This window comes from Sparus aurata, chromosome 17 (assembly GCF_900880675.1).
Source record: "Sparus aurata chromosome 17, fSpaAur1.1, whole genome shotgun sequence".
NCBI lineage: Eukaryota > Metazoa > Chordata > Actinopteri > Spariformes > Sparidae > Sparus > Sparus aurata.
This window is the reverse complement of record NC_044203.1, coordinates 12,867,770-12,891,153: the sequence shown is the minus strand read 5'-3', so window position 1 is coordinate 12,891,153 and position 23,384 is coordinate 12,867,770. Positions and strand designations below refer to the sequence as shown.

The 23,384-nt window shown below is 42.3% G+C and overlaps 1 protein-coding gene across 1 annotated transcript in view; it reads left to right on the top strand.

The window, feature by feature from the left end:
• znf407 (zinc finger protein 407) overlaps positions 1–23,384 on the top strand; it is a 161,063-nt gene that overhangs the window by 6,244 nt on the left and 131,435 nt on the right. Inside the window, exon 4 of the mRNA XM_030394872.1 lies at positions 7,157–7,271. Within this exon, the coding sequence (XP_030250732.1) occupies positions 7,157–7,271 (115 nt within the window). The remainder of the gene's footprint in view (positions 1–7,156; positions 7,272–23,384) is intronic.

Below are 23,384 nucleotides of genomic sequence, written 5' to 3'. Positions count from 1 at the left end.
TATTAGGAAGGTGATTACTGTTGCTGAATATCTTACCTCCCAGCAAATATTTGAAGTAGTAACTAGGAATATCAGATAGATTGTGATAGAATTTATAAACTTAATTCCACTAGAGATGAGATTTTGATGGCAAAATTGTGAAAAATACATTCGTTTAAAATCAATCGTATATGTTTACAGCTGGTAGATGTGTATTTATTAAACTGTGAGTATTAGGATTGGTTTACTTGGTCGTTCTTCATGAGCACTTTAACACATCAAGTTTTACCAAAAGGTCTTAAAAGAGAAACAACAATCTTTTGTGTGCAGCTCAGCTATTAGGCCATTGACCAAAGCTGTATTGTGTGGGGAGATACGGCATCCTCTTTGGCAGTCAAGCTAATGTTAAAGCTACTATCTGCTGCAGCCAGGTAATAGCTGTTTCAGTAGAGGTGAAGGTAAAGACTGATTGAGCTTCAGACCAGCAGGAGAGACGCTAATGGACCCCAGATTGGGATTCCCTGAACAACGCTTGGTCAGAGACATGTGCGACTCATAATTGATGTGTCCATTACCAAGACTCAGTTGTAATTATAGTCAATAAGTCTCTGTAAATGTGTTAAAGCTTAGGCTAAAAGCATTGGAGGTCCAAAGAGAGGTGGGCTAATAATTTAAAATAATCAATGCAGACGTATTCAAAGCCTTTAATTTCCCTTGTGTCTGTACGTCCATGTTTGTGTATATGTGTGAGCACTCGTACGCCTCGTGGATGTGTGTATATGTCAGCCTTCATGGCTAGCTGATTATGCTCAATCCATTAAGATTTATCTTGTCATTTATAATGCAAAGCAGAGCTGCGTTGGCCGGGGCTTCGGCTGGGAAGTGTCCGGTAGGTTAAGAATATAGGGCGCTCCATTACTTTTCCCTGACCATGTGTATTAATTGCTTTTAAAATCAACTTAATGCAGGAACGAGATGTGAGGGCGCCATCAATAAATGCCCTTCTCTGCCTCCTATGGTTCACCCTTCTTTCAGCCCAAACTTTAATGGGACTTTAATTGAAGTCCATGCTATGTGCTTACAATGTGTGCATGTGATTGTATGCGTCTATTTGTGTGTGGAGATAAAATACGATTGTTTCCACTTTCAGACCCTGTGACAGTAGATGGTTTGTGAAGCTCGCAGCTTTGTCATATAGCCAGAAAACAAGTAATAATATTCCCTCTGGTGTCTTGATTGAATACTGGTGAAGTGCTAGAAACAACGTGCTGATTTCTCTCCATTATGTCATCATATTCTCATAAATGCGGTGGGCGAAATGTGTTGCACTAAAATGTTTTGAAATATTGTTACTTCGGTTGTTTCAGAGGGATGGCCGGTTTATTTGCTGAGGCAGATGAATAATTTTACTTAAAGGAACCATTTGTTTTCCTTATATCTAGTACTGTATGTATGCCAGTCACCTTGTGTGGCCAAAGTCAGATTGCTTCCTGCTAAAATCCGATTGCTTGAAGCTGTGAGAGTTGGAGGTTAAAATCCCAATGATTAATGTCCAGCCACCACTTTCTCCTTATTAACGGTCCGTCTATATGTATTCATAATTCTACCCCGTGTCATAATTCTTGAGTTTTGAGGTCACTTACTTAGTGTTACTTAAGAAAATGAAAGCTGTGACACTGAGGTCCCAACAGATGGCTCCAAGTCAAGGGCACATTCTGAGGTTTGAAGTGATGAATACTTTGTTTTTTAGGGTTACCTGTTTTTATTCAATTGAGTTATGTTCTTGTTTATGAGATTACTTCTCCACTTTCATTTATGCTGTTCTTATTTGTGGAAAGCACCTATTTCTCTTCATTTTGACAACATATGCCAGTTGTTATTATTGCTAAGTTCCCTCATTACAGTGAATTATTCACCTTTTATGTGGTGGTCATTTATTCTGGGAGTTTGTTTGTGGGGCTGTGGAGCTGCACGGTGGGGGTCTGCCAGTTTCTGGGCTGGGAGCACGTCCAGATCCTTTTAATTAAGACCTAGTTTTTATTCACTTGATTAATCAGTGAAATCAGGAGTCGGCAGTGGGAGGCTGCACACAGATTTGTCAATTTGTCCCTTAAAGGAACATGCTTGCATTTTGCCAATGAGGGTACAGCTGGAATTTGCATTTTGAGGTAAATTGGTCACTTTTTCACTGGAGTGAGCTGTCTGACCTCAGACTGAGCCTCAAAGTAATGCACGCACATGCCATGCATACACGTGCACATGCAGGATGTGATGTGTGTTTGTACAGATAACTGGAAAGTAAAACCACAAGCACAGCTGCCTTATGTCAGGATTTTAATGTTTTTGTTAATGTTTTAGCCTTAAATCCTCAAAGTTGTTTAGTGATTTCCACCAGGGGTTCATGGGACATTGAAATCTGCACTGGAAGCAACATTTGTCCCCCAAAACATTGTGACCGAGGAGGACCTTGTATCAGTTTCAAAGTGATGGAAATTACAAATAAAATAAAATAATCATGTTTATTATATTCAAGGTCAAGTCCATTTTGCAACCAGATCCACACCCAAATGCAGTACACCAAAATGGACAAAAATACAAAAATGTAAATGCCATGCCAAAGATAGGGCTGTACAAGTAATCCAAAAATCACATTTTTACAATATCCAGCTGCATTTTTTAGATATTAGTAAAATGGGTAACAACACACATCCATAAATGAATCATTGTGGTGCTAAAGTAATGTGTATTGTCTAGATGCAAGGAAACATGCTTGTTTAGCACAGATCCTATCTAAAAATCATGTCATCATAATTTTTTCTTTAATTTTCAGTGAAATGAAATTCAAAAAGGAGAATTCCCACTAAAATTGTCACTTATATCCCTAAGCAGTATCTGTCAAAACACTTGCAATCTGATTTTATTTTTGTGTGTGTGTGTATGTGGTGGTGGGGGGGGGGGAGGGGTCGTTCATCTGCAGTCAAAGAGGTTTTTAAGGATGAAGGATGAGCTTTTGATTTATATGCATTAGTTCAATACTAGCCATCACCTTCACTCGCCATCTGAATTAATCAGTGCATGAAAGGCATGGAAGAAGAACATGTATAAGGACCAGATGGAGAGAACTGTGAAACGGTGAAAGCTGCGTCAAACTGAAAAAAGACTGGGACAAGACTGAAGTATTTACAGCTCTATGTTTAATTGCTGTTTTTCCCATGCCAGCGCCTCCTGCTGCAGTGGTCACCATGCAGGCAGTGGAGGGACTGGTGAAATAGTGTGTACAGACGGAAGTCTCCAGGCTTCAGAAGTCTTTGGATGAGTTGGCACAAGACCATAAGAAGGCACTGGAGGACAACTTGTTTCTCAGGAGAACTGTTGTGGAGCTGGGGCGGGAGCTGGCAAAACTTTGTGAGGAAGTATGAAGGAGAGGTTAAACCCCAATTGCAGTGGTGGTAGAACCACCAGTAGAACTTTGAGCAGCCACAGTTTTCCCCTCACTTGCCACCATTGGCATCTCATCATAGGTGTAGACCAGCTGTCCAAACACTGTTAACCCCTAATGTCCTACCATACCATGTTCTGCAGACTGTGGATCTAGTGGTAGAAAACACATTCTTTTTTTAGAGCTGCCAGACACCGATATAGCCACCAGCATCCAGATACTGGACCTGGGTGCACACTGTGTGTGAATGGGTCAGGCAAGCAAGGCCTCCCCAAGAATATTATTCAGAATTTAAAGGAGCCTTTTCAGTAGTGCTACAAGAATATTTTAGGCCAGAAATGGATAAGACATTAGCGACAGCAGTAGGGCATTAATAAAAGACTGAGAACTTCTGGTAATGTGGATGCCAGGAGTAAAATGGTTCATTGCTGTTCAGTAAACTCTTGTGTTGGTGCTTGCTACTTTTAAGATACCTTCTTTTTTGGAAAATGTGTATAATCTTAAGTGTTATATGCCTTGTACAATCATTAATATTTTATTTGTACTGTTTATGCAGTAAAATGGCATATCTGTTGTTTTGGAAAGGTTGACAGCTGTGTTGGTTTTTGTACCTGAGGGAATGGTGCACAAGTTGTCTTTGCCTATTTGAGAGACTTCAGTTTCATGTCCTTTCACATTAATGTACTGCACCGCTAATGTACACCACCACCGCCTGACGCAGAAGTACCCAAAGTCGTCCTGCAGAAAAACGTATTCTATTGTTCTACTAATTGGTCATCAGTATGACATTCTGACAGGTAGCGAGGACACCCGTCCCCCACAAATCAGCCATACATAAATTCCCAACTGATAATTTACTAACAGGTGTGCGCCATTCTTAATGACAAAATGAAGGCTCCTCTCTGAACAAACACAAACACTTGTGACAAAGATTTCTAATGAAGGCAGGAAATTTTACAGTTTAACAGTAGATTTAATTGTTAGATGGCGTCAGTGCTTTGAAAGTAAACTTCACTGGGAATTCAATGATTAAAATGTGTTTTTCGGCATTACTTTCTGTAAAAAAAAAAGTTTTCTTATTGACACATATTGGACAACACGCACACCAATACTGTTTATAACTTTACTAGGCAAATCGACTAATCAATATATCCCGCTCTAATCAGGAGGAATACTAATCGGCTTGTGAAAACAGTTTTGTAATGACTCCTGTGGCTCTGAGGAAACATACCAGAGTTTGAAGAAAGAACACACTTTTTATGTTATTGTTTTTGTCTTGACTTGGGCTTGAGAGTTTAAATAGAAAGTGGGGTGAAGGAAACAATTGTGTTGCATTGTTGGAAGTTGCGGTTTTATAATTATTTTATTATTAGTGACTAAAACTCAGGATATCTTGTACTCTGCTGCTTCAGCTTTGACATTTCTAAAGTTGATACAGTTTCAAATTTTAAATGTTACTTTTTTATTTACTGAAGACTCTCCTCTACTCTTGCATTCAGTTCTACTATATTTTCCGCATGTTTGTGCTGATGTACACAGGTGAAGCTACTCTATATAGGATACTATTTAATACTTCTGTGACTTACGGTGCTATATGTTAACCAGGTTCTAATCCACTAACTGTAATTTAAAATAGATCTATGGGTTGTCTACTATAATTGAAAACAATGTGATAGAAAAAAACACATTTAGACTGGTTACGAGACAGTAGGCCTTGAAAAAAGAAACCAAACAATTCAGATATTTATTTATACGAAATGAGCATGCAGTATTTCTCTGCCTCCAAACCTGAAGATTAAAGCCTGCTATAGCAAGAGTGTGTGGCATGTGCAAGGCTTAAGGCATCACCTTGCGCGTGCGTGTGTGTGTGTGGTGAAACATTGCATGATGGTTCTTCTCTCCTCTCAGGAAATGAATTAGTCATTCCCTGTCTCATCTGGGATGTGAGGGAGCCACATCGCCCCTATGTGGATGGCAATATTAATTTAACATGACACTGCATTGATGGTCAATTTCAGTTTCGCGGAGGCTGTTTAAGTGGAGTGGTGGAGTATTAATGTGATAAGATGTGAGAACTGAGGGACGTTACATCTCTCTCCTCTCTGCCATGTCTCATACTCAGCCAGCCATCTGGACAAATCAGCTCCCCGCACGCCTCCCTCTCACCTCAACTTTAGGTTGTGTGTGTGTGTGAGTGAGTGAAAGGGAGAGAGAATGATTGTTTCTCCGTCTGTTTGTCCAGAGGGTGATTATGTCTTGTGAATTTAATGCGCGTGTCTGCATGCACATGCATAGGTGTGAGGTGGGGCTCTGCATCTAGATGTAGGTAAGTGTAGGTGTCATGGTGGGTGTGGTATGAGTGTGTGTGTCAGTCGTGTGGTTCTTTATGGGTGTTGATGATTGTGTTGTGTGGTTTCATTTTTTAAGTTTGTGTGTGAAAGCGTCTGCACATTTAGGTGTGAAGTGCGTATTTATGCATAGGGACTTAATGTGTTCATCCGGCTTTATTTGTTCTTGTGTATGCGCCTGTGTGACTGTGCGCAGTGATTTGTGTGTGTGTGTGGTGTTCTGTAGGGACATGTGAAATGAAGAGGCTGGCTTTGCTTTTGCCCATGTGTGGACCCCCACCCACCCCCTGTGTTTATGGGCCTTGTTAGCACAAGCTTGCCTTTCAATCTTCGTTACCGGCTTAAAATTCGATGTGTCGTACTTCCAGCTCACAGCAAGTGAACCGTGTATGAACGAATTAGTAATCTACACAAAGTGCTTAATCAAATCAGCGCCTGCCCCTGGAATAAATATTGTAGAACGTCTTGGGATATTCACTGCGAGTGGGTGAGGGTTTGCTCAGAGATGCATATGTGGATATCATATCATACCAGGCTGCCACTTAGACTGCAGTGTCGCACTGTGTGATTCTGGCCTGAATCTGGCTCAGCCGGCCAGACAAAATATTCGTTGTATTTCACCAAATGTGTACATTTAATTTTCCCGAGCAAGTGGGCTAGGCTTGAGTTAATGGTTTAACTGAATTTAAAGTTTGGTAAACCACATGAGTAACTGATTTTATCTTACATAAACAACTATTTTTAACTAAAGAACCCAGTTCAGTCTCTTAACTCGAGCCTGTGTGTTTGTGCGTCACACACTGAACGCGGAGGCATAAGCCCTCGCAGCTCAGCTTTTAAGTGACTGATTGCAGGCAGAGGCTCTGCCACTCTCTCAAATGCTACCCCGCCCTCTGGACTTATTAATGACAATAATTAGGGAGAAACCTCCCTGCGAAGCCCGCCAGAGTGATTAGCGCTTTAATGATGGAATGGGAGGTAGTGAGCGCACACAGAATTGATTTACGTATTCGCCCTGACCTTTGGAATCCAATTTACGCGTCCACAGGCAAAGGAAGAGTAGGTAAGAGATGAAGGAGAGTGACAAGGATAGATAGAGAGTGAAAGAGGAGACGCTTGGCACTCGGAGTGTGACTGTAGTTTTTATGGGGACTGTAGTAAAGGCATCTGTTTTTATAAATCTGAAGTCATTTTGTGACTGTGAAGCAGGTTGAAGTCCTAGCACAGAACTAATAACAGTCGTACAAGCCTGGCATTGAAAAATGATCCGTAATGTAAAATCAGATTTCTGCTCAGCGGTTATTCAGTCATGTTTTATTAAAATTGCCACTTTTTCCCTTCAAACATAATATTACTGTCGGATATGAACTTTCTATACCTTGTTTTGCAGGATCCAAGCCCTTCATCTGTAAGATCTGCAACTTTGCAACTGCTCAGCTGGGAGACGCCAGGAACCACGTGAAGCGACACCTCGGCATGAGGGAGTACAAATGCGACATCTGTGGGTGAGTTACGTCTTTTAAAGAGGATTGAAAACACTTTCTGGGATAGGATTCAACATTACAGAGGTGTGAAACAAAGGCTTGGCTATGTACGTTTGGAGACAGAAGGCTAAATCATGCAATCCGATTGTATGAAAGCCTATGAGAAAATGACCCCACTTTGTGCTTGATTTATTACCTCAGTAAACGGTGTCCTAAATAGTTTATGGTCTCAATCACTAGTTTAAAGTCTTCTTCAATATGGCATGATGGTCATTTTGTAAATGATGGTCCCAATTAGCTTAGAATTGACAGAAAAAGCAGGGTATGCTTTAGGTCGTGGCATTAGTCTGTCCGTAGTTTCTCCGTCAGAACCAATCAGGATGTCCTCCCTAGACCTACCACCTTGTCTAAAAACAGTAACTTGAGGGAGAGATAACATTACCTGCTGTCCCTTTAAGTGTAACATATTTAGCTTTGGTATAACAACACAATAGAAAAGTAAGGTAGTAAAACTATATTCATGTAGAATCTTTTGAACAAAGGTTACTATGTCATAACATAGACACACTGTCAAAGCTTACAGGAATCCAAAACGTGGCAAGCAAGTGTTATGAGCATGAAGAAGTCAGTTTAAACGACACAAATTTTTCTTTTTAAACAGTAAACTGACGCAACTGATCTAATGGAAAGGGGGGGAATTGCTCCAGATGCAGAGTGCTACGTCAACAATAGAGCAGTCATCTTTTGGTTTTAATGTGTAGTGTATAGCCTCCAGAATAGTGTGGAAATTGAGAAGCAAACACCGGTGAGGGCCAGCGAATGGTTGTGCTCCGACAGTCAGGTGAAGGAAAATTTCATGTTGGTGTCTCCAGGAGTGATTGTTTGTAATTATCTATTGCCCAGCCTACTTTAAATTGCATTTGTCCCAAGCTAATTCATAATTCAATCAATGTTAAACCCTGCCTGACCACAATAAGACACGTGCTGCTAATCTGATGAGAATCCTTTTTAAAATTGTGAGATTTTTAATCTTTAAAAAGAGTGTTAAAACCTTCCACATGCTGCCTCAATGAACATGTCCGAAGATGAAAATGTGTATGTCTTTAGAGAATCTTGATGTCCTAGGCTGAGTTAAAATACATTGATGTATGTGAAATTTAACACACATCTAATATTCGAATAGAAACTCTACATAGAAATGCTCTTTTGTTTATTTAGGCAAAAAAAAAAAAAAAAATCCATTTAAAGGCATCTTAATTGAATAAAAACTAGTCACAGACTTGACACAATCCTAAAATTTGTGTAATAATTTAGCACTTTTTAAATGAACCGTGTGAAAATTTTTCTCTAACATTTAACTGCTCCCACTCCTTTTCTTAAAAAGACCAATGTGCTTCTAGTCAGCTCCCTTCATGAATTAGGTAAAAGAGTTTATTTTACCTTCTTTTTCGTTTCAGCTGTACAAATACTCCTAATTGGAAGTTTATGTAGGTAACCACAAGCCTATAAATACCCAGTAGTGCACGACTACAGTTATTATCCCGCTACCTTGTACCCCCTACATGTAGACCATATGTTGCGTTCAGCTCGTTTCATTCCCGTGGTAGACCTCCTCACTGCCTTGCCATGTTCAAATGGACGTGTTAAGCTGTTTAACATGCAGTCGGGGAATAGAGTAAATTGTGGGATTTCCAGCTTTGTGCCATTGAGCTTCTGCGGCTGCTCACTCGCTAAGATGAAGACATATGTAGAGTTATTAGTTTCTCCCTCTGTGTAATTCTGTGTAAACCGTTCCATTTAGTTCAGTCGCGGGCCGATTTTGTTCCTTCCAAAGCCGAGCAGAGCGAATGTGTTTATTTGCTCCCGCTGATGTTCGCAAACATATTACAGCAGGAGCAAACAAGCTTTGGTTTAAACACAGCTTCTCCTTTAATGAGAGGAAAGGCTCATGTTTCACAAGCCCTCCAGCTGAAAACCCCTCTTCTCCCAAGTGCTGCAAATGTGTTGGGCTTTTGACCAAGCGTCTAGCTTTACATACACACACATACACACACACATATATACGGAGCGGTTCTCCAATATGCCTTTAAATGGGTCTACTAAATACAGCCCCTGGTTTCACAAATCATGCGGATGGAGGAGCTGTGTGCTGCCAGTGCCAGCCACTGGTGACAAATCGGCCCTGTGTGTGCTTTCAGTACTGACTGATCACCGGGCCATCCCTCCTCTTGACTAAAGAGCAGCAAACACAAAGAAACCCCCAGAAACACCCTCATTAAGGCCAGAGCCATACATACACATAGCTTGCTCCCCCAAACTTTTCACGTCTGCTGATGATGTGTTCTTAACCTGAATCTAAAGCACGTTACTAATGGATGATCCGGTGTAAAGTGAGATCATGGTGCGATTAAGTTCTGCTTCCTTCCGTGGATACTAATGATGGGGCAACATATCGCATCACAATAAAAACGTTTTTTTTTTCTTTCTCCACATATTTGCTGAGAATCCACGTTTTTCAATATGAAATTTGTGTTGTCTTAATTTCATGTTTACAGACTCTTACGCCTCAATGTGGCATCCAGTTTTGTTGTTTTAATTTATTGCCGTTTTGTTCAGACCTTTGCCTCAGCATGTTGCTGGTGTGTTTTTTTTCTCCCTTTCTTCTCTAAAACACCTCCCCCCACCCCTGCCATCGATTGCCGTGTTTCCCTTGTAAAACTTTCCGACTAGAAGATTACCTCGGCTCTGTCAGCTCGAGCGAATGGATGTGCTGCACCTCGGCTGTCCACCTCACTTTAGCTGCAGCTCGACACTGCCGTTCGCCTCTCAGGTGGGGGGAGGGAGAACTTGTTGATAGTTAAAGATCATATTGTTGTGGCATTTAATTAACAAATGCAAATGCGAGGCCAGGACAGATTGGAACCCTTGACCATGCCGCCAATCAAGCCTGAGCGGGCTGGTCAGTGCCTCGCTCATCATCGCTAACACTTTATAGGCTTTCTGTCTCCACCGTGCCATTTCTCCCACTTCTTCCAGACATCTGTTTGTCCAGGTTTCTACAGATCTATTTCTATTTATTTTGAAACGGACTGATCTTTCTTAATTTGCCTATAAAGAACTCTTAAGGTGCAAAAGCAGCAGAAAAACACAAATTGGCTGTTAGCATGCAAGATAAGATTTCTCATATTTAATTGGTTAAAAAAAATCCTCAAGTGTGTGAGACGGCAGATTCTTGCGCTTCCTCCCGGCGTGTTTTGTCCACAGTGGGGCTCGGCCACTTAATGAGCCTCCTCCTCCTCTCCTCCATCATCTAACAGAAAGGCCCTGGATTCAGCATTTCCACCCTCCCGCTCCCTGGTCCTCCCCAAAGATGCAATGGACATCCAGTGCTGTTGTAGGTGTTAAATTATGCATAAACAGTGTAAATGCTTTGAGGCATTGGTTTAATATCTCAGTCCGGGCCTTAGAAGTATTAACACTCTCATGGACGTGGATTGTCCTCTTGTGGACTGCCGTTTTATGATTATGGGTCATAAGCTGCTCTTCCTAGTGTCACTTCAGGAATTTGAACAAAACTTCCAAACGGCTGCTTTCTCACAACACAAAAAAGTTTGCGACGTGCTAAAGTTTGTCTCCACTGTGTAGGAGGCTACATTGTGTTTTTCCCTCCCTCCCTTCCTCGTCTCAGTTTTCTTGACTTAGTGTTAGAGAGAGTATATATAGTCATGATTTCATGTTGGGTGTTGTGTGTGTGATTTGACTGTTAACAGGATGGGGCTGGCTCATGTCAGGGTTTTTATGTCCCCCCTGTCTTGTGAGATTGTCTGGTCTGTTCCCAGAATAGCCCATCAGTTCCGCCCTGCGTGGCTCATCCGCTGTAATGTGCCTTAATGCCCGGGCCTGTATGAGTAGTGTGAGGCCTGGCAGTGACAGTGGAGGAGCATCTTAGCTTGCTGCTTATCCAGAGAAAGCCGTCACTTAACTCAGCCCCTCTATTGTCTATCCACACCCCTCTCCTTCTCCCCTGACGTGATTCTCTATAATCCTCCAACAGATTCTGGTTAGAACTCCCTGAGAACTATTTTTATGTTTTTTTTTCCCCCCATTTAAACATTAATGGTTGTTGCAGATGAAGAGAGGGATCCCTATGAGGATGATTATAATGTCACTCCACTGATCTCCCGCCGCCCCGAAATAATTGTACATCATCGCTTCATAACGTGTCAGAGGGACACGTTGGTGGCGTGCAATTAAAACCGCAGAATATAATACACCAAATTACTGCCTGTCAGGCCTACGAACAACACACTCGGTATTTGAGTTACACTTAATCATCACGTACATTAGCGATTTCGCTAAGATCCCTCCATCCCCTCCCCACCCCCTCCGCTCATACAGCAAGGGTGTGAAACACACTGCTCCTTACAGGCTGAGGGGTTGTGTCTGCGATACAACAGCTCCAGGGTAGCTACGTATTTATGTTCGAAGTCAGACCTTTTGAAAGCTCATAATGTCCTCACTGATTTTAGCTGTGTGCGACCGAGAGCGTGCACCATGTGTTGGCAGGAACTGAAAGCCGGAATTCTGAATTCATTATCACACAACAGATGTAAACGCTGAATATTTTCCTCAGACGATTCAGATTCAATAAGCCTTTTGTGTTTGTATATTTCATCAGCGCATTTGCCAAGCTTCAGATGCCTGTAAATGTGCAGTAGCAGGCATGTAAAGGGGGAAAGTATAAAAATGAAGCATGATCAGCTCAAACCAAACTACCGCCAGGCTTTTGATATTTCTATAAACATATTTTTTTTTCTGCCTGGCCTTAAAGTTGGTGAACTAATCTTAACCAAGGGGCCGTGTCCTCCAGTGCATCCCTGAACTTCTTCTAGTAAAAAAGCAACCCGTTTTTGTATGTACCTCTAATTTAAGTGTGTGAAGACCTTTTTTACTTTTTGCTTTCGTCCGTCTAGTTTATGAGCGCTCTTCAAGGGCCCGGTATTTATCCCCATCAGGAAGATATATCATTGTTTACTGCTTTGGACACCTAACACTTTGCGTCTGGGAACATGGACCTTGTCAGTCAGCGAAGTCCCCTTCACCAAAATAAACACATTTTGCTCTGATGCATTTAATGAAATTTAGTGTGCCATTATCGGAAATGAAATAAGTAACGCTAAAGGTCATTGTGAAAATAATGCAGAAAGGCTGGTCTGGAAAGGTTAAGTATGTGACGGAGCTGTTCTGATGATAACGAGGGCTGCGTATGGCTAGGAGAGCTCGGCATCCTGGTTTGACTCGGCACTCTGCGATCGCTCTTTATGACCGAGACAGCTTTACAGCCCGTTACCCCCCATAACACGATAAAGCGCAGCATAATGGATTGGATGTGTTTAGTAGCCTTGGGCTGATGTTTGTAAAATTAATGTTTTTTGCAATAGAAACACACTCTCATGCACAGACACCGAGGCACACATGCACACACTGAAAAGGCAAGCGAAGAAGAAGAGGGGAGAGAGAGAGAAATCAATTCTCGACAGCATCGATGTATCAGTATAAATCCACCAGTGTACAGTTTTACACTTTTTGTACTTGTTTTGGAGCCGGATTGTCAGACTTTATTTCCTCACAAGTGACGTGTCCTTGCAGATATCTCTCAGCTGATGAAATGACAACAAACATATGGCTTCATTAGTCGCGTCTGGATTTTAGGCCCAATACTCAGCAGAAAGACGGCGAATGCTAATAAATTTTGCCTTTTAAACTACACAGCACAATTACTTGAGGGAGACGAAGTCTGTTTGCTCAGTCAGTCTCATGTCGGTGAAAGGGATGCTTTTGAAGAGTTTGAATGGGACCCCGCTCAGCATCTCTGAGCGCCAGAGACAAAGAGAGAAATCTATGTCAGCAGATCAGTCCTATTAGGTTTTAATAACTATCTCATATTCTTTAGTGGGGCCCAGAACAGGGGCCTGGGGGCTTCATAATCAGAGCATTTCACTTTAATCAAAGACAAACAAAAACAAACATTGGGTCCAGACGCTAAATGGCAAGATCAGTAGTTAAGCAAGGGAGCCAACACAGCACATAGGCTTATGATAGTAAGTTATACTACTCTTGAGGACTGTCTCAGTTAAGTGGCTATTGTCTGCACGGTGTATGATCTTGTAACTTCTTTTGAACAACGTTTAACTTCTTGTGGTCTCAGCCCTTCTCAGGTTTTTATTATTATAATTAGTAGTAAGTACAATAAAGTGGTAATAAGTAGGGTTCGAATGCGGAGATATGATTTTTTTTTTTTTTTTTTGCCAGGGCTGATACCGATGCCCATTATTAGTGATCAAGGAGAGCAGTAATCAACATTTATTAAAAATCTTAATGGCAAAGTTTTAAATAACCAATTCAGGGAAGTAACTAGAAGTACGACTTACTCAAGTACTGTACTCAGGGACATTTTACATTTTCTGTTTCTCCATACTTCCATTACATTTTGGAACCAAATATTGTACTTTGAACTCCACAAGACAAATTTAATAACTTAAATTCCAAGCTACTACTACTGCTATTACTACAACTAGTTAGTCACACAAGTGAAAAATTAACCAATCATGGGGCAGGACATTGAATGAGACCACAGAGAGGTGACTGCAGACAGAGAGGCGACTGCAGGTAGAGAGGCGACTGCACAAGAGCGTAAGTAGTGTGTTTTAACACTAAATTATCAGCAATCACACACAAAAAACCTCATAAATTCAGATCAGAAAAATGCTGAACATCAGATCCGATAATCGGCCAGCCCGATAATCGGTCAACCCCCAGCAATAATTTTTGCCTTAGAAGACCCTATCTTCATTGCTTTTTATACACTTTGAATTTACCCTCTAAAGATTAACATCAGCTAACAAAGATAAATTAATGCCATTCGTTGGAGAAACATGGGGAAAGTTTGCTCCCTCCACCCTAAACCAGGTCCCCACAAAAGAAGTGAAAACTTTATCCTTTAAAGTAGTTCAATTATTAAAAAGAAAAAATGTTGCTGAACAATCCATTCTATAGAGCTAATCATGTCATAGGTATATTCTAGGAGAGAGAAAATAAAGAGGGGGAAGTTAATGAGTGATTAACAACAGCAATTAAAAGATGAAGAGGAAGGCAGATGAAAAAAGGGGTGTAATTAAAATATCAGTCCTCTCATTGTCAGAAGTGCGAGTGTCATCCATTGTGCACTTATTAAAAAGCTGGGTGGAGGGGAAGGAGCAAACGGCGCTTAATTCCACCAGCCCAAAGTGTCTGGTAATCTGCCCATGGATGGAGCTGGAAAAGGCCGTAACTCATGTTTAAGTGTTGGGGCCGTGTCATTGCAGGTTCACAGTCATGCATTTCTGTGTTGACACCCATCGGGGCAGGGGATATTTGGCAGTCAGGAGTAATTTAACTTAATTAATGGGATGCATATTTGATGGAGGAATAAAATATCCCGGCTCAGCAAAGTGGAAAAGGGGAAAGATTTAGTGGGAGTTAAAGGTGGAGGGGAGAGTAATTTGTGCATTCAGTTACCGGCTGCTTGAGAGACAGAGAGGGAGAGGGAGCAAAGGAGGGACAGAGAGAGAGTGGGTCCAGGCTGATAAAGATGGCAACCGGGAGAGAGGAGGAAGGGAAGGGGAGGATGAGAGATGGATGGTTGACACAAAGCTGAGCTGATGTGTAGAGGGGAATGGGCTGTCCCTCCATTGAGAGCGCCATCAGACTGACAACGCTTGATTTAATTGATATCCGGACTGAGTCCTTTCCCGGCGCAAACAGACACATTACAGCGGTTTGCAAACTTGTAGCAGAGCTGCTGGCTGCCAAAGGCCTTTTTAATATTCATGAGGGGGCTTTTAAGGGTGTTCGCAAACGGCCTCCTCCCTCCTCCTCCGCCGCCGCCCGCTTTTCCAACATGTCTTTACAACCAACACACACACTTTACCTTTAGCACACTCGCAGCAGACGCGCAACACGCTGGTTCTCCCCGACGAACCTGTGGCCTGACGAAAAGCTGTCACGCTGCTCTTAATCTCCCCTGGCACTTTTTAATTGACTTCCTGTAGGTATAGATTATTTTCATGGTGAGTCTGCCACCGAGATGTTTGATACCGTCCCGGTGACTGGCATCTGGGATGCTCGTAGCTCACCGGAGATGACGCTGCTATCTCCGTCTCTGTCTCCGTCTCTTTCTCCCTCTCCCTCTCTCTCTGTGATGGCCAGACTTATTGGGGGAACAGGGGAGAGGTAAAATGCAATCAGTCATTGCCATCATCATAATTGAGCTGATGTACCTGCTGGGAGTGCTGGGGAAATGTTGGCTTGGGTGGAAGGGAGGCTCTTTGTGTCTGACTGAAGCTGTTAGTGGCATTAGACCGATATACAGGGCAGGTATTGGCCTCCTGTTAAAAATTGGATGTCAGCCAGTCGGCGCTGTCCATTTGATATGATGGATACGATGTAGTTTGTTTGATTACATGCTGTATTTATTGTAGAATTAATCAACACTATGCTGCTTGTCAGAGGTAAGCTCTCAAGTCTGATGAAACAATTTGATCAGATTCCAAACAATTATCCATGGATTATGGTTATGATTAGCTGTTAGGTCAAGTCAAGTTCATTTGTGTGGCCCGGTATTACTTATGGTGCCTCAGTGAGCTTTACAAGCCCTCAGCATCAGCAGTTACTTGCCAGAGCTGCAACAATTAGTCTATTAAGCGATTAGTCTAATGTAAGAAAATCAGTTGCCAAATATTTTAATAATCAACTAATTGTTGAAGTCATTTTTTAAGCAAAAACATCTAACTTTTTTGATGATAAATGATAGGCCTTCAGGTTTTGGACGGTTGGTTGGACTTCATCTTGGGCACTGGGCAATTGTAGCACTCAAAGATATATTGATTAACCAGGTATATAATTGACAAAAAGCAGCCCTATTCCAACCCAGCAAGACTAGGAAAGATTGCTGGATGTTGAACAGGAGCCAAGTGCGAAAAATAGATAATTACAAAAGTCGTTTGAATACAAAAAAACACAAACAGGACTGTAAACTATCAGTAACTTTATAATATGTTCCACACCAGGGACCATTGTCCCAGTGTTGTCTCCGAAACTGTAATGAAAATCTCTGAGAAACACTGAGTCTTTGTAAGTTTGCTGATATTTTGGCCTTGAAAACGGTGACATTTCGAGTTATGAAATACTGGCACAAACTGTCTGCTGTCAGTGGCTCCAATCCAGAAAACATTGTTAGCGATACAGGCCCTCGTATCCATCGGTACGCCAAATACCGCTCTCACTTTGTGTATCACATGTGGTCTGGCCCACACATGCTCATAGCAGGCACACAAGCGCACAGGGCGTCCTCCTACACACAACCAGCTATTTACACACTTGTACACGCGCAGAGACTTGGTTTTCTATTATGATTGAAGACTGTGGGTACTACGTGGTAGTTTAGAGCCAGCAGGGATACATAGTTAGGGTTAATTGTATTGTTTATTTTTATCCCAGATTGATAAATCGGAGACAGAATGTACAGTTTAACAATAGTTATGTGTTTGTTTTTTCCCATTTTTCACTCTCCGATTGTGTTTTTAGCTTTTATGAAAAGGGTTCTGGTTTCTTTCGTGGATGTACTGAGTGGTTACATAAAATGTCTGGACTACTGTTTTATGATATGTCATATTATGTTTGCCGCCTGCTTCAGGGGTCTTGTTAAACTTGGCGCTCATTCTCTGTACTCCATCGTTTCGTGCCATCCCTTGGACTTAATATCACGAGATCCGGATGATTCTCAGATTTATGAAGAGGTATTGACCGTTGTCTATGCGAAACAGATAATAAGCTGTGATGAATGGGTGACATTAGTGATGAAATTACATCAACCTTAACAGGCTATTGTATTAACACACCTAGCCAATCCCCACTCCTCCCCACTGCCCGTTTAATTGATTAATTGCTGACATGGATGGATGAGGGGTTGTGGGTCCTGAATCGGTGGCTGATTGCTAGTCAACCATAAACAGGAGTGGCCACATTGGGCCCTCAAGGGCAATATTCATGCTCCCCAACCTTATGGTGATTCCTTATCCAGCTCTGACAAGAGGAAAAATATTCGGCCATAAAAACGCTGGTATCACCGGGCTGACATATAAAGCCCTCCGTCACTACCTCTCTCTCTCTCCCTCTGCCCGTGTTGCGTCTCCTTCAGCTCACAGTCGCTCAGCACACCCGTCGGACTCTGAAATCACCCGTCCTCCTCTGCATGTGTAGCTACAGTCCCTCAGGTAGCCCCAGCTTTAAATATGAGCGAATAATGGCGGAGTGAGTGATGCTGCCTGTGTCCTTGACTGGGATCCTCTGTGTGCTATATCCACATCTCACTGTCTCCGAGCCCCACGGGACACATAAAACACCCCCGTAGAAAAACTCCCAAGGCTTGTTGGTGGCATTGCCGTAGGATGGATGCAGGCATGCAGAAAGGCAATGAGGTCTTTGTGTATGTTTATGCAAGTGCGGAGGGGGGTAGATAATGTTTACACTGCTGTGTGTTTAATGAGAGGGGCACTGTGTCCACTTTAATGTGTTTGCATTTCGAATGTGGTGCGACAAAGTTATTAAAACGTTATACGGCGTATCACTTCTCTTTTATGTCTTGCCGTTTGTTTGGCCGCTTCCTTGTGGCCCCGGTAGCTGATGTTGGGTGTTGTGGTGGAAGAGGTTAGGATCATGTTTTGTGGCTGCCACTAAAATCTCCTCATCTGCACAGTTGCCACCAAATTGTGCCGAAGCTGCTGACGGGGGCAGATGGGGGTAATTTTTTGAGGATAAAGTGTAAGGAGTGGGGGGGGGGAATGGGCAGGGAGGGACTGCTCGCCTTCCAGTCCGGCATCCACAAGTGTCAGGCCTGCAGGAGAGAGGAGTGGACATGTGGCCAGAGAAGAAGAAGACCCCACTGTCCGCCACGCTGTCTGCGCGCTCCCCAACGCTGCACCATGTTAACCCCGACGCCACTGAGCCCCTCCAGACCGAGGCGCAGGTCTGCACCCCTGCAGCCGGCCGTGAAAACGCTGACACATCGATTACCCCGCAGGAAAAAGCACGTTGAGCGTGATGAGGAGGAGCGCGCCATGTGAAGAGGAAGCATTTATTCATTTATTCTGTTTATTCAGCAAAACAAACAGAGGTCAGGATTATGCTGCAACACTGATAGCTCTGTGTCTATTACAGTTAAATTTCAAATTAGGGGGTTTACTCTCCCCACTTTTATGGTCACTTCAAAGCCTGCCTGATGCCTTCCAAGCCCCCCAGCAATATCTGATTACTGAGACTTTTACAGGCTACAGAATCTTCAAGATGAGCCAAAAAAACTAATTTGTTTCTTTGAGTCCAATGTGCAGCTCAAAGTAACACTTGTGGTCTTGTGGTCTTATCGTTGGACATTAGATGGCGCCATTCAACTTGCTAGAAACCCGCAGTCACAGGCTTGATTTGCAGTATGCGACTGCCTGGTGTGTGGTACATGTGGATCTCTTGCATGAATGAAATGCAATTAAGATTCTATTCATTCTGTTTAAAAGGTTTGTTTAAATCTTTGACTCTTTTAACATTTATTTCAATTGATATTTGTCATTTTTTGATAAAAAACAAGGCCAACATGCATTGGGTGTAGTCGTGTAGGTTAGTGGCGATGTCAGAACTGCTGGAAGACGGATAATCAAGTGAAACTTTTTGGCTAGGTTATTTCAGATCTCACAATTAATTGAATGTGTAGATTCCTACGAAAGGGAGATGGCTCATTTAAATATGATTTCATGTCTGATGCGTGCCAAAGTCGTACTTTCAAAAGTAGAAATTCTGTAAGCCGAACGTTTCCGCGTGTATCTTTGGTGAGACTACCACTGTGGGTGTAAGTGTAGTTGTAAATGAGCGGAGTTGGAGGCTGGGCTTGTGGCAGGGCAGACATAGTGTTCAGAGGGGGTGTCCCTGCCGGTGCTGCTTTAACTAGGACAAGCCTCTCTATACCGGTGGACCTCAGGGGCCGATCAGCAGGTCTCAGGAGAGGCTCCCCGCACCGCCGTCTAACCAGGCCTGTCACGAGGGGGCTGATGCTGGGGCCGGCCGGGTGTGGGGGCCGCCGTGATGGTGGTGGGTGGCGAGTGGGTGGGGGCTGACATGCCGAGAGGGCAATTACAGCAAGGACAAAGACTACACAGTGATAAGTCCCCGCAGCACCCTAATGAAGAGAGCAGGTTAGCCTGTTAAAAGGACTGGGGAAATGAGCATGGTCTCAGTGCGCGTTTGTTTGTGTGCGAGTGTGTTTGTGTGTGTTTAACCTACCCGAGGAGGATACATTTTCTGAGGTCATGTTGTTACCATGCTCGCTAACCTCACTGACTGATGCCTTCCCGAGCTGGTGTTTTCCCCCTCGTAGAGAAAAAGCAAACAACGGCACCAAACTGGAAACCAGTGCATCTTCAGGGAATTGTATTCCTGTGGCTGTGTATAGTGAGAAACAAAGTCCCAATGCAAGCTATTAATGAAATGAAACCTTTAAAATATCATGCCTACGGTGGGTAATTGTTGCACATTAGTGGATCTACAATTTGTTTTTATCACACCACTTAATGATTTTTTTTTAATAATACCCCACTTAAAAATTCAGTACATTATATCCTGCGTTTTCTACGCAAAATAAATTGATGAGTGTGTAGGTCAGCGGTTGTAGAAAATATATTCCGGATGATAAAAGAAGTTTTTTAAAAAATGCGTGAAACAGAAAATGAAAACGGTGCGGGGGGGGGGGAATCATTTCCAGAGAGGGATTAACTGCTTTCCTCTTTTGGTCACTTTTGCATTTCCAGCCTGGATGTGATTATAGCCAGATCATGTTATCAGGCAACACATCCCAGATGCAACAACAACTCTCTTCTTCTTCTTCTTCTTCTTCTTCTTCTTCTTCTTTCTTTCTTTTCTTCTAACATTTTTCTTTTTTTTCTTTTTTATTTTTTTGGGCGGCAGACAGAGCAGGAGAGAGAGAGAGAGAGAGAGAGAGATGGTGTGTACCTGATACTGCTGTGTTGGCACACCCGTCTGGGATCTGATAAGAGAGCCTCTGGAGCGGTGCTTATTCAAATCAGTGCATGTTCACAGTGAATAGGAGCAGGTAAAGGCAATAAGATACAATGCGATAACCTTTGTGGAGAGGGAGAGAGAATAGTTTTACACTCTGTTTCACAGCTCTGCTACACTAGATGAGGGATTTTCAGCAGAGCCTAATTGATTTGCTTTATCCTGATTTAACTACAAAACAAAAACCTTTCTGTCACTAGTGCGACTTAGATTGGATGTTGGAGGAGTTTATACAGTTTTGCGATGCATTACAGCGATTTTATCATTAGGCTTTTTTTATTTGCTTTGTAAATTGATCAGCTCTCAACCTCCTCATTGACCGCGCTCGACTGCTGTTTTGGCGCTCCTCGTAAGTGTGTGCTCGTGGACTAGTCTCTGCATGGGTAGCTCGTGTGTGTGTGTGTAAATGTGAATGCGCACTTCCATGTTATATTAAATACATATTCAAATGCCACATAATCAATTTAGTTTTTAACATTCACCCTCCGTAATCTCTTTCAGGCCGACTCTGAGATAAAAGCAGGAAGATGCTCCGGAGTGTGGGTGCTACTTGTGAAAGTGTCCGTGGCGCGTGCGTCTGTGCGTCTTTGTACATGTCGCAAACATAAACATAGCATTAAATCAATTTAACTTAATAACACTGATCCGCAGTGATCAGTTTCAGAGCCACTGTGCAGAAATGTGAAGCGAGGCTTAAAGCTTATTTGTGGAGTGGAGGGTGGTGTGCCAGGAGTCTCAGGGGGTGGAAGGGGGGTTGTAACATATGTTACGTGCACTCGGTGCAAGACTCAGCAGTGATAGTGAAACATTGGGGTGAAATGCATCCTCCAAGGGCCCCCGTGTTAATGTGTTTGGCTTGCACTGAACTCATCCTCTCTACATCCCTGCGTTTAAAACCACAGTGCCGTGGAACCATCGCCCACACTGAGTGTATTTTGATGATACAAATTATCAAGAAAATTGAAAAATTATTACAGTGACAAGAGTAATTACCGTGGCTAATAATTATGACGCTGCTGTAATATACAAATAATATTTTTTCATTAATTTGCCACTTTAGTTTTTAGACACATTCCAGGGAAATTATTATTTATGTTTACAACGTTAATTTTACTGTCATAATTGGCTGTTCAAATTAATAAGAGACAGTACGTTGGATTTTCATGCTCTTGTTTGAAAAATATGGATGTGTATTTTTTCTTTGTGTGTGTGCGCGCGTGTGTGTGTGAAAGGGAGAGAGAAGTAAAGAGAGAGAGAGAAAAAGAGAGAACGTGCAGACTGGAGCTTGTAAACACTTTTTGACGCAGTTCAGATTGCAGTCAGAGATTATGAGGCCATGTGTGGTTACAAAAAAATATGCAAAGAAAAAATATATGAATTCTATTTCCAATGTATGTTGTGTTTAGTTTGAATACATTTCAAACTTTTGATCTTTTAATATAATAGATTTGTTTGATTCCATAGATGTTGATATTGCAGAGTTCTGACATGCAGTAGGATGATGCAATAATTTCCAGTGCAGTAGGACTATAGTGCTGCTCATCACGGTCAGAGGTCTAACATGAACGCTCTCTTGCTAAATTAATCTCTTCTCTGTTTTCATATTGACTCTCACAGTAATGCAGCCTACCAAGTGAGCAGGATAATGAAACACCCCCTTTTACCCCTTTGCAACCAAACACCACTAATCTAATATATTAGTCACCCGTGCTCGTGTACGGGTGAGCAATTATTCTAAAAAGTTTCCACGCCGTGCCGAGGTGACAAAGGGAATATGGGCAAGGAGGTCCGCAGACACATTTGACGGCTGCTCCGTGATGCTGATAGGCCAAACGGTGGTGGGAACCCGCCACTTTTAATCATGCGGAGGGTGAAGGCTTTCATAAGAGTGCGTGGCGACTCTGACAATTCTAATAAGGAGAGGTGACAGAGAAACTTTCTGTGTTAGCGGCAAAACAAGGGGAAGGTCTCCTTGTTTTTTTTGTTTTTTTTAATGCTTGTGTGTTTTTTTGTTTTCTGGTTGAGTATAAGAGACGAATTTCACAATCTGAGACCGGATTTGTGGTGAAAGAATGTCAGCATTAATAAAGGGCTCTGGGGACAAGGTCACACGGGTCCCTGTACAGCAGAGCACCCTGAGTCTGTTTGTTGCTTCAGAGAGAGGCAAAACATGCTAAGATGTCTCCCTGTGCATAAGGTGGCCGACTGGAATTTTGCCCGTCAACGTCTCATCGCACAATCTAATTTATGATTCTTCAGCCTTTTTTTTTTTTTTTTTTTTTTTTTTTTCAAAGACAATCTCGGCTCTTGAAAAAAAAACGCAGCGAGAAAGGAATGATGCTTTGAGGATATAATTAAAGATATCGTTCAAAGAACAACTTTTTGCATATTTGAATTATTACTGTCGTTAAAAACCACACAAAATATGGAAATATGATTGCCGGAAGCACATAAATCAATGATCAGCAAGGCCTCAGAGCCCAATAAATATGGGGAGTTAAATACTTTAAAATGCAAATCACATCTTAAAATTTGCATATGGGTGAATTTAAAGGAAGTGTGCCTCCTTAAGACCCTCTGAGGTAGAAACGGTTGGAGCTGGAGGGGGTTCGGGGAGGGGAGACACAGACAGCCAGCCGGAGCGGGGTTTTTTTTTTTTTATAATTTTTTTTTTTTTTTACGTTGTCATTGGTCAAGTTGTTGGATCGTTCGAAATGATAGCAGCTGAAGTGGGCTGACAGACACGACAGCATCTCTTTTGTGGATCCAGAAAGTGCCTTAAGTGATCTGAATAATTAGGAGTTAATTATTCTTCATCCATCTAAATCAGAAAGGGACAGATATGGGAATGGAATTTATAATTTTAGCCCGACGTCCTGTCTTGTTCTAATGTGGTAAACTAAAGTGACTGTGAATAATACCTACTGACCTTCGAGTAATTACGCCTCGCCTGGCAATTTGCTTGCTGTTGCTAAT